Below are 13033 nucleotides of genomic sequence, written 5' to 3' on the forward strand. Positions count from 1 at the left end.
TCCCGAAATAATATTTCATATTTTAACAACTTTTTTTAACTATAAAACTGAATTATTTGTTTGGTATTTATTATAATTTAAGTTATATTACATTTTTTTAAATATTTAATTACACACCTTTCATTGATGAAAACATAGCTTCACATATTAAAATTTAAACGAACACTTCATTACCACGTACCTTGTTTTAATTTTTACACTTCAAATGTTTTTATTTTTAATTAAATAATGTATAAATCTTTTGAAAAAAAAAAAACTATTAATTAATTTAAAGTTCTGTTGGTTTGTATTAAGTAATGCAGTTTAAATTTAACTTTTAGTATATTTCCTTAAAAATTAAAATATTTTAAGAACTTTATTTTTTATTACTAAGCGCTTTTCATATATCTGTCTACATATAGTATTGTGTTGGTTTGTTTTAGACTGAAGCAATTTATTCAGGTGGTTATGGTTTTAAACGCACCGTCGTACGTACAGCTGACTAGGAGACAAGTCTGGCATTTGCTGTCTTTTGACACACAGATGAAATCATGAATATTTTAGCTTAGTGGACGGTAAAAGAGGTTGTGGTGGGGAGGAAGTCTGGAATTCGTTATAGTTCGCCACGGAATTTTCCATTGTGCAAGATATAAAATTCACTAAAGTGATTTATATTAAGTTCTTAGTATATTTAAAAAGATGATGAACGAAGATAGAGATAGAGATGACGAGCCTATAGGTGATTTGTGGTTTACAAACTGGGAACAACAGTGTATTCAGCACCTTGAAAATGAACCAGACTATGAAGGGCAAGTAATAAATGATAGAGATTTAGCGACTCAAAAGACTTGGTGCTGTTTTCAGAATTCTGCTGCTTCGATAGCACAACTTTACAAAGGTATATATGTGATACTTGGTCGATACAGTCTAATATTAGACTTGTAAAAGGTGGGTGTCTGGGTCTCCATTTTGGATTCCAGCTATTGATCACCATTTTATTTTTTCGTTTTAGATCGACTGCAAGTGCAAGATGTTTCATCGTTATGGGTGCCTTTTCAAATTGCAGCAGGCACAGTTACAACTCTGTATAAAGGTACTCATATTTATAGCCTACCAATGATAATATTGATTATCTCATGAATACCAATTACCATATTATCTTGGATACTAAAATCCTAACCTAAGAAATTGGGAACAAATGTTCTATTTTTATTCTTTTTCCTAAATAGTGTAATATTAATGGAATTTTGATTAATTTCAGGAACCCTTACATATGTTTAATTCACTTGTAACATAAGTTAATTTTTCTTTACAGATTATAGTTTACCTTATATGGCATCTGATGGAGTAGCCTACATGTAGCCTAGACTATAAACAAAAATGTATTAGCTTGTTTTCTGTACACATTTAAGCTAGTCCTACCTACTTCTAATCAACTCGGTATATGGATTGTGAGGATTTATGCCTAGGTATCTATGGACTGACCAGAATGAGATGCCCATAAATAATAAATTTCATCAATCGAAAGCAGATTATCATTTGGTTATTGGGTAAATGCAAATAACCAATTTTATAAATTGAGAGTTTTATAGGTCTTTAAACTAGGCCTAATAATTTTTACAAAAGTGTAATTTATATTCCGATACTTACTCCATATTTAAAAATTCAAATTAAGAAGAAACTATACAAATATCATAAATCATGAATTCAAGAAATTAAAAAACAAAATAATAGTGCACCTTGTTTACTTGTTAATCCCATCTTTATTATTACAGGTTTTAGTTCAAATTTTGATTTTATACCACCCATCTGACTGGTAACAAATTAAAACATTTTATTAACCAATAAATTGCCATTTTTGTAGGGCAATTAATATAATATTTTAAAATTCCCATAGCCTATATACAACCTGTATTGCATCTTATATCATATTGGTTTACTTGTATACTAGAAGAGCTTGGCAAAATTATTGATTAGAAATGTTAAATTTAAATATTTATATCAATGTTGCACAAATATTATTATTAAGTATTAAATTGTTATAAGTATATTATTATAGTTTATCAAATATAAGTGAAACAAATATAAAAAATATTCACAACTAAGCTATAATAAGATAATTAATGACATAAAAAGCAACCTACCTATTTAACTATATCAATATATAGCCCTAGTTTTAATTTTTCCAGATATAGCTTTTAACCCTTTTTAAAAGAACATATAAGGATTATTTTCCAAAGAAGAATCATATTTTTTAGAAGTATGAGCTATGTGATCTGCATTTCTTTCTCAGCAACTCACTTTTTAATGATCTCATTATTCTCCATGATGATTCATCTGTTGTGCATTGGCCAATATCAATGGGTTTTGATCATATTGACTGTTTTGCTGTGATTAACTGCTATGTGAGATTAAATGAACAAATACTTGTAAGATTAAAGAATTTTCATAAATCAGTGATAATGGTTGAATCAAGTTTACGTGATTGATGTTTAATGGAATCAACGTATTGATTGACTTATCTTTTATTTATCTGAATAGATTTCTAACCTGTATCATCCACCTCACTTTTCATGCTACTCTCTTTCCATGTGCACATTATTTTTCAATCATACCTAGAATCCAAACTTCCTTTACTAACCTTCTCTTTATTATATTTTATTTACCCACCTTACATTTCTACAATGACTACATATTACCCACTAACAATAATTGATCCTGAAAAACCTGATACAATATCGTAGTCTTTCACATATTGTTTCCGTACTTGTTATAATAAACAATAAACATATTTTTAACAAACTTAAAATGACAGGGTTTTGGATATTTACCATCGATATATGTTACAAAAGGTTTTGTAATATAGGCTACAACCTTTTGTAACACAACGATGACAAATGGCCGAAATCCAGTTATCCTTTCAAACCTTCCAGTGTCAATAACAAACTTTAAACAAAGAAACATGGTAATATCAATAGCTTGTCAATTATGTATTAAATAAAAATTGTCTAGACTACATTATGTATTAAATGTAACAAACAAAGCAGTACAACATTTAAGCTAAGTTTTGAAAGATGAATGTGTTTGACAGCTTGTGAAAAGTAACGCATGTCCATTGCCATTGTACTAGTGGCTATTACTTAAATACTATTCAAATGATTTTATATTGTTTGGTGAGTGATCACATTCTATTGAATAGTCCTAACTAATTATATAGTAAGCTGATTGCAGAAAGAAGAAAATAAAGTAATGAATGTTTAAGGACGTTAAAAAAAACTTTGTGCATGACATGTAAAATGTTTTAGATTGTGTGTTAAAACTTGATTTTATTATGTTTCACATTATTTTTTGAATATAAAACATTATTATATCCTTTCAAAAAATGATTTTATTCTTATTTGATTGACAGGTGACCCAAAAGCACCTTGTACTGAATATGAAGGTTTTTAACCCTTTGAGTGCCGCAGCGTCTACATAGTAGATGTGTGAAAATGTGCATAAATTGCCGGCATCTACCCAGTAGACGATTTGTATTTAATTAATATCACATATAATTCATTTTTGTTTCGACAAATAACTTATTTCACAGCAATCTGCAAGTTTTCGAACAAACGATTGTGATTGATTTTTATTGTTCACCGCCCCTTGTAGTTATTTGCCATCAGAAAAAAAAACAGATGACGCAATAGTTGGTCAGCTGCTACTTGTTGCCATTAACTAACAAGGTTTCGTTTGTTGTGTGTTTACATTGTGCTAGTTTCGTGTGTTTATGCTGAAAACTGTTGTTATTACTATTCTGCAATTGTGTTCAGTAAAACTTACAATGCATTTATAAACTTCTTTTTTTCGTGTTTAGTGACATATATTTTATTGTTGGATTGGTGATGAAGTAAAAACGCAAGTTCCAATCAAACTATTGATTTTTAGGTGAAGTAAGGTTATATTGTAGGCCTGTGTATATTTTTTATATACTTTTTATATAATTAGTATTTTATAGCCGTTCTTACTTCATTGAGTTGAAATAGGATAGTTATAATATTGTTTCTAAACTTTTGACAAACTTGAACAAAAATTGCTTTTTGTTGTATTTTTGTATATATTGCAGTATCTGGTTAAATATTACTGTAACACACCATATTATGCATGATTTTTGTTCAGTTTTTCACGCTCTTTCATATGGTATAGCTAAAAAAAAATTTAAAAAAAATATTGTATAAATAAAATTTTAGTTCAACAAACTTGGAAATTTATTTTTTTTTCATTTTTTAGTTTTTTGTTATAACCTATATTCTTTTAGTGTAAATAAAAATAAAAATTATAATATTATATGGAAAAAATACCTTGTTTTATAACACACAAACTAAAAAAAAATTATTCAAATCGGTTGAATAGTTTTTTTAATATAGTTTTTTCCCCCACACGCTTGCAAAACAGAAGGAAATGCTCCGGCAATTTATGCGTATGACTTGGGAAAATATGCCGTGGCACTCAAAGGGTTAATGTTTGAAAAAAATATTTACTAGTTATTTAAAAAATATTTACAATGCTAGTTTTGGTGATAACTGAAAAATATTGTACTAAATTGACAGGTTAATAAGGGAGTTTTTGTAAAAATATATTATGTGTCATTTAACCCTGCAACTGGCTTTAAAGCGATTATCGACGCATTAAATACAGTTTCAAAATGGCACTAAGCTATTTTCGACGCATTAACTATGTCGTGATATGATCTCTCACAGCAAGTCTATTTTTACTTTGTTTGAAGTAAAACATACGTAAATCTAAAGATAAAGATTCAAGGTTTCATATTATACCATAAAACGCTCATCTATAGTTTAAGTTAAATCTTTCATTATAAAATTCTAAACTTGGATGTTCACATTTCCGATTGCCATTTGTTTGCGTAATTTCCGAACACGCTAAAATTACCGTATGTTTGTAAAAATTCCCTATCGTGAGTTTACGTTCTACACGATCGTAAGTGTCGTCATTAAAAACAGTGTATTCTTGGCTTTCAGAAACATCTTTTCAATAGCCAGTAGGAAAAATTAATGTTTATAAAATAAGCGTTTGAAAAGCTCGTGTTTTGTAAAATCCCAAAATGCCTAATGCGTCGAAAATAGCTTCATTAAATTTTGTTATTTTTGTTACTTTATCGTTGTCTGGAAATATAGTGAAAATCATATCAAAACAAAGAAGAAGAATTGCTCTAAGCAACAGTATAATAGGACAACGAAGACTATGAACTAGTATTTTATTTTTGTTCTGTTGCGCAATCACCGACTCAGCCAGTAGAGAAGAACAACGCATCGCATGGTTGCCATGTTGATTTCTCTGTTGTTATTACGCCATTGCCTGGTATTAGTGTATTGCTTGCTATTCATTAGGATATTTTAGACATTTCGTTATTTAGTGTGTATAAATAAAAGTTTGTTTATTGTTTTTTTTTTTTAATTAGTGGAAGTGAAAAATGTTAGAGGTTAGGTTAAGTTTTAGGGAATAGGTTGGATTTTTGTGAAACTGAAAATAAGCCTATGTTCACGTAGGTTCAGTGTTTTATAATTTTGTAGACAATTTAAATTTTAATTATAATTAAATTTTGATTTGAATTTATGCAAGGTATTTATTATAAAAGTGAAAAAGTTTTTTTTTACTTTTTCTGAAGGTATTAGCGTTTTATTTCTATAACCATCTTGTTTTATTTTTTTAACAAAAAAATAATATATAATATAAAAATACATTGTTGTACATTATTGTAAACTTCAATAAACGTTACTATCTTTATAAATAATATTTGGAAGAAAAGAAAATTGTTTAGCTAAAAAAGTTAGGCATTTATTTCACAATTTTGACTTTTGTAAAAAAAAAAAAAAGTTTGTTGTCATATAAAAATATCTTATACAATGTAAACTTCTATATAAATGTCATATTTTTCTCTTCTAAATATATTTAATCTCTTAGAAAAAAAATATTTGTTCAATCCAATAGATTCCAAAATGTCAAAATAGTATACATAATAGTGCTATACAAACTTTTTTCAGATTTCGTAGTTTTTATAGATATATTGTTCAAAAGTACCAATAAACTTCTTTTACCTAAATATTTTTTTTGTAATTTGTAAAATTGAGGTATATAAGCAAACTTTTGTATATTTTAGAATTATTCTAAAAACTTTCATATTACCTGAGAGGGTGCTATACATTTTGAGAAAAAATTTATTTCTTTAACTAATATTTTTACGTTAATCTGTAAAAAAATAAAAATACATTAAATGATTCAACCTTTAATATTTCTTTGGGAAACTGCATTTATTTCTAAAGACATTGATGTTTTTAAAAGTGTTTTTATCTTAAAAAATAGATGAGCAGTGATTAAAATACAAAACCCTTACAAAATCACCAAAAAGTGCCTGCCATTTTGGGAAAAAATGAATGGCCAGTTCCAGGGTTAATAATTAATTAGCTTTAAAAATGATTCGTTGTATATAATATATTGTTTAATATTATTAAACAATATTTTCTTGTTATTGTTTTTATAACAAATTCATAAAAGATTGTTATTGCCAACGGCCTACTTTATGAGTTGCTAAGGTCAAGTAATGATGTATATAAGATATTTAAATATCTATTTGGGATAGTTAAGTTCGTTAGGAACATGTATTTCTATATTCTTTGTGTTATATGGTGAATACATGATAGAAGTGAAGATAACACAATGACTAGCCCTGAGTCATTGGGCAGTACTGCGGTTAAAACCAGAAAATTGGTTAATGATTGTGAATTCTATAGCAATGTTTACACTTTTATATGGCATTAAACATACACAAGTATGCTATCATAATCTGTCGTGAAACTCCTTTAGAATGATTATACCCTTTATAATGAAGCTTTACCAAGCAAGAAACCTACATCTCGGGAATTATATCACTGTGTTCAAGCCCTGGCCTGCATGTAGAGGGTTTTTCATTTTGGGCAGGTAGATGTTGAGATGAAGTAATATAAGCTATGTATGATATTATATTAATTAAATTTATTTTTCATATGAAAGGCCCATGTATGCCATTATGTATGGAATATGACATTGTTCAAATGTCCACCGCGGTTTCTCACAATTGTACGGATTCGAGTGGTTCAATTTTCAATTACTCTACTGCATAAATCTGGTTGAATTTGAGCGATGGCCTGGGTTATGTTGATCTTAAGTTCATCGGTTGATTGAGGCCTAATGGCATAGACCTGCGACTTCAGAAAACCCCATAAAAAAAGTCTAGGGACGTCAAATCGCACGATCTAGGTGGCCAATGCACGTCACCTCTGCGAGAGATAACCATACACTCAAATCGTTCATGTTGTCATTCGCTGTGTGGCACGTAGCGCCGTCCTGCTGAAACCACATGTTGTTTACGTCTATATCGTTCAATTTGGGCCAAAAGAAATCTATTATCATTGTTCTGTAGCGTTCACCGTTGACAGTGATGGCCTCACCAAGTTGTTTTGTAAAAAAATACGGACCAATCACACTGCCAGCCCAAAATCTTCATCAAAAGCCCATTCGGCGTACAAACGGCTTTGTCTACAGCCATAAACTTTGAGCTCCTGGGTCAGTTGGATTTTGTACAGATGCAGGCCTAAATCCAGATGCAAAATTCACCAAGTTGAAGTTTGTGAAAGGCCCAGTTCTTGTGCACGGCAATGAATTGACTGCCTCGGGTCCCTCTGCACAGTTTCACGGACAGCGGCAACGTTCTCGGTAGATCTGCTGTTTCTTTGACGTCTAGGTGTAGGTTGGTTGTTAACCGAACCGGTCTTCTCGAATTTTGCTACCAAACATTGAAGAGTTGACATGAAAGAGCCTCAGTATCTGCCGTAAAATGGTCACAATGCATGTAACGTTATAACTAGTGAACACTTGTTTTGATGATAAAATTTAATCGCAGTGAACGTGTCTTGCTCAATCGTGTAACTTGTCATGATGAAATAACTTGTCATGAAATGGCAGCACTCATTGAAACGACACCAAAACAACATGGCTGCCAACATCTACCCGCCCAAAATGAAAAACCCTATAGATTTAATTTGTATCAAAGCATCAAAAGTTTTGAGATTTATATTTGAATGTGATAAATTTGGTCTGAATGTAAATGCTTTCAGGTCCTTAAAATAATGTTAAAGGTCAGACCTCTAATGGAATTCATCAGCATTGTTTAGAACCCTTATCAAGCCAACAACTCTACTAGAATAGAAAAGAATCAGTCCCATCGCTCAATTCATTGTTCAGCTTACAGCAATCCACTCGTAGCGAGGATTCCATAATTCATTTTGTTACTTTGTATTAAAACAATAAGTAATTATAATAAATTGTGCTAGTAATTAAAATAAATATATTCAGATCCCAGTAAAATACATTTAAATAAACTTTATTGCAATGCATCAACCAGTTAATGACTGCTATGAGCCTGAAATCTGAAATATTGATTCAGGCTTATTTCAGACTTGTACTATAGTACCTATTACATACTCACTTACTGTGAAATATTTGTCAGTCCTTATGATTTGATCATTTGGTGTTTTAAAGTCATTTGGTTTTAATCTTTTTCAATGTCACTGTCACTGTTTTCACTGTCTGTTGTCTCAAAGGTTCATGATAAATGGTTCCATTATGTCATGTCTAATAATTTCTTTTGCCCGATTGTCCGACTGCAGATTCTCACTTTGCCTCCAGTTTTCCCGATCAGCAGCGGTGATGTTATCTATGGCATCTAAAGTGTGTTTCTCGACATCTGCTAATTTGAATGGATTTATTTTGTTGCAACTTCTTACTTGACTTATCCCAGATCAGTTCAATCGAGTTGTATTGACAGTGAGTGGTAAGGAGGCAACCTCACTATTCCATGACAAAGCTAGTTCATCAAGTTTATATTTCATGTTTTGTCTAAAAGTTATTACTTTTAGAAGTAATTGCGCTTTTGTTTTCTTGTCAAGAAAATCAATATTTTGTCTATTTAACCACTCTTGTATGTCTTTTTCCTTTTAATTAATTGAAGGAGCTTTGACAATTTGTGCAGAGTGTTGGAGTGCGTTGTCTATAACAATGACTGTTGGTTCTTCCAGGTCTGATAAAAGATCTTCACAAAACTCTCTTTTGAATGATTTATGATTCATTTAATATGATAGTCTGTACCAGTTGTTTTAGATTGAAAAACCTTTATACACTGAAAAATAAATCCTTTCAATTCCCCACATGACATGCTATTAGCTTACCACCTTTTCCTGTTGGAACTTTCAAACCACCACTTTTGTCAGAATTCTGCCAGATAGAATGTTTTTTGTGACTGGCTTACCGATGTTTCTTCTAGATAAACATGCTCAACGTTTGTTTCCTATACAGAATTTATTGTATTAAAAAATAGCATACACAACTACAATGTCCTGTCTTTCCATAAAAATTTACAATCGTTGTTTGTTTGTTTTTGTTTTTATTTTTTATATCTTAAATCCAACAGTGTGTAGCAGCCTCCTAGTTGATCGGATACTTCCCTTGTATTAAATTGTTTCCTGAAGTTTGAATCTCAGTTTTTCAGCTGTTGAAAATTTACCCTAGTCATAAAACTTAAACATCAGCCAGTTGTTTCTCTTGTGAATATTGTTTTCTTAGGAACGTGAAATCACATGTTGGTGACGACTTTTGTTCCTGGGCACATTTTTGAACAGGCAAAGACTTAATTCAAACTTTTGATATAAGCTCACAATGTTTTTTTGAAGTTAATTATTTTTAAAACACCAGGATCAGCTAAGCCCTTGAAAAAATTCAGGCTGTGAACCACAACACATTTAGTTTGATTACTTAAATCACTCTTTTCATTCTGTATAATAATTTTTTTCATAGATGCTTTTTCATTCCACATGAACTTTCCACTTCATCCACTTTCACTATGTAAATACACTCACTTGTACAATTCAACTGTCAGGGTGGTGTGTGCACGCTGCAGCGTCGGCGTGGCACTAGGATTAGGCAACACTGTGCACACACCGTTGCCAATTTGTGGTTGAGAGCGAGCGATTCATAACCTTCCTTCACTCCACCCTCTCCTTACATGGCAAATACACCTGCCCGCTTAATTTGGTGGCCATAAGTGTAGTATTTTACAAACAACACATCACATTTATTGTACACACAATAAAGATGAATTGTAAATTGATCGACTGGCTAGTAACAGAAAAGGTGTATGGACAGCAAGGTGGGAACAATTACCTTGGCGTGACAAAGATAGTTTAGCAATAGGATCAACTAGTACATTGTCCTCTGCCATACGATCATACAGAACTTCCTGCCACACCTGTCTATTATTAGTCTTGAAGCCAAGAGCTAATTAGCACTCTATAAATAAGTACACAATGCAGTTTTTATTGAAATCAAGAGAAATTTTTCTAAGAATAATATTATCAGTCATGTTAGTTTTGGTGGAGTTTGAATTGGAAAGGTATTGGAAGGGTTATAAAAAAAAACTATGAAGTGATAAACACATAAATAATATCACCTTCCTACAACTAGATAAACATACTAAAAGTTACCACTTTAAGGGCCTATATATAGTTAGCTGAAGTTGATTTAATATTTAGTTATGTGTCTAACAGTTACATTTAAGTATGTAAAGCTAAACAGATATAATCTGAGAAAAAAATGATCAGTCCGCACTTTTAATGCCTTCGATTATCACCCATTTAAATCCCTACCAACACTAATACGGATGATCAATTTCTTTCATAGAGGGGATTTCTTAATCAATTTCAAGAAAAAGCAGGTAGTGTGCTTATATACAATGCAGATTGGCTCTTGGCTCACGGTCTATACTATACCATACGATTACTGGTATGTTTGCATTTGGTACAGTATGATTTATACTTATAGTGCAGATAAATATTGTTTGGATTTATCGACTTCAATCTTTATAATCAATTAAGTAGACTTTGTTTTATTGAATGGTATATAATAAAATGGTTTGTTGAATGTATTTGTATACTAACGTACATATTATTTATTACAGTACTTACAGTATAAGCTGGACACATGCATGATAAACTTTTTTCTGATGGTTTATTCTATACGCAGCAATCAAAAACCAAACATCAGGCTGATTTTGGTCTTCTTGCAGAGGTTCACAAATTCCTCTATAGAAATATTGCACATATCAAACCAAAACCCTGCAGTGTTATATTGTTGAGATCAGGATTTGATGAATATAGTAAATAAATCATTTTTACAAATATATAAAAAAGGGTTGTAGTGGTTTACACCCTTTTGTTTCTTTACCTTTAAAAATTGAAAATTAAATCCCTATAAATAATAGTTAAAAAGACAGAATATACAAAAGATACTAAATTAAATAGTATTTAAACAAAATATTGTATATTTTAATTAATAAGAGGCTTTGTAGCAGCACTATCATGTTAAAAAATATGATTAAAAACTGAAATTTTAGTTTACAACAAAAATTTTTGTTAAAAATTAATACTTCTATGTCATATGTACCAATTAAATTATAAAAAAATATGACACCTTTCCATCATTAGTGGCAGAGAACAACATTGAAGAATTCATTCTAAATTGAGTTAAAGGTATCAATTATATTTGGGCATGATCTAAACTGTTATTTTTCATGAAATTTATTAAACACAATAAAAACTAAATTGTACTTGCAAAACAATTTCGAGGATTTAACAAAATAAATATGTGAGTTGATATTATATATGACAGTAATATTTTATGACTAATTCAACTACAAAGGTACAATAAAATAAGCGAAACACTGTATAATATGTGTTAGAAACAATTTATTCACATGAAACAGCTTTCATAATAACAACATAGGCGCTTAAATAAATGAAAATTGACTCCCGTTTCCTCTTTTACTGCTATTTTGTTTTTGCCATGAGATCGCCATTTACTGTTGTCAGTTTCTGTGGTTGGTCGGTCAGTGCAGATCTTTTGCATTCTTACTTCCGTTTTAATACTTTGTTTTGTTTCATGATTTTGTATGCATGGAGTTCACACACAACATGGTTGTTGTGATTCCTAACGTGTCACAACACTTGATATGATTTGTTTATTTAACCTAGATTGTAGTTACGCGTTAGGCTTGTTATCCACCTGAGGAAGAGATTAGATTGGAGATTTCAAAACATAGTGCTACTGATTATTTGTATCATTGAACAACTGCAAATGTCAAGAAATTCCTATTTCCTTTACACCTTTATTTACACTAGTTTTTTTATAGAATTATGGGAATTGCCTCATTTCAAAGTTATGATTAATACACATTCAAATGTTTTTCACTATGGGCGGCTCTTAAAACTAAATCATAAAGAATATACATGCATAGTATAATTATTATTATTACTAACATTGCAAGGCAAGTTATACATGTGAATAAGAAACAGCAATGGCCCCAAAACAGATCTCTGGGACTCAACAGTAGAAATTTAAAATAGGTATTCTTGAAAAATCCAACATATTAATCTACAATGAACTGCATTCAAAGCTGCACCAAGTCAAGCAGTTCAGAATGCAAATTCTCTTGACAATTTTAATATAGAAGAAAGCATTATTTTAATCTTAGGCTTTACTTAAAATCATGTATGAATGCAGAAGCGACTGATGCAATACGCAGACAGGGAGAGATAGGAACACAATGCGGCTACCAACGACGGAACAAGGAATTACTGAACTGGGCAAGGAAAAAACGGCGCAACATCCGACGGGAAGATCTCATCTCGTACTTGGCTGGGAAACCCCTCCCTCCTCGCCCTCATCATTCCCATCGGTAAGTGACTGTTTCCTTAGTCATAGTAGTGATATTGGACACTTATCTATTGATGAAAACCATCAATATTTTGTAATTAGAAAATAATTATTGTTCAGTCTGCAATCACCATTTATTTTCATAAAAATTTGTGGCAATATGATGTAGGTAGGCACTATTAAAAATTTAATTTCTGTCTTGTATACAAAGATTTTATGAAGAGAAAAGAAAAAAGGATGATCAACGGCTAAAAAA

General features: G+C 30.7%; 1 protein-coding gene across 1 annotated transcript; it reads left to right on the forward strand.

Moving 5' to 3' along the window:
* The first annotated feature begins 497 nt into the window (after positions 1-497).
* Positions 498-12803, forward strand: LOC124355616 (UPF0472 protein C16orf72 homolog). The gene is made up of 3 exons (XM_046806778.1): positions 498-877; positions 992-1072; positions 12625-12803. Exons 1-3 carry the CDS (start codon positions 679-681, stop codon positions 12801-12803), a joined length of 459 nt encoding a protein of 152 aa, XP_046662734.1. The 5' UTR covers positions 498-678.
* The last annotated feature ends 230 nt before the right edge of the window (positions 12804-13033 follow it).

Source organism: Homalodisca vitripennis, chromosome 2 (genome assembly GCF_021130785.1).
Source record: "Homalodisca vitripennis isolate AUS2020 chromosome 2, UT_GWSS_2.1, whole genome shotgun sequence".
Taxonomy (NCBI): domain Eukaryota; kingdom Metazoa; phylum Arthropoda; class Insecta; order Hemiptera; family Cicadellidae; genus Homalodisca; species Homalodisca vitripennis.

Coding starts and splice junctions, on each gene's coding strand:
- LOC124355616 (XM_046806778.1), top strand. CDS start 679: ATGATGAACGAAGATAGAGATAGAGATGACGAGCCTATAGGTGATTTG. Junction 878..991: donor GATAGCACAACTTTACAAAG/GTATATATGTGA, acceptor TTTTCGTTTTAG/ATCGACTGCAAGTGCAAGAT. Junction 1,073..12,624: donor AGTTACAACTCTGTATAAAG/GTACTCATATTT, acceptor GTATGAATGCAG/AAGCGACTGATGCAATACGC.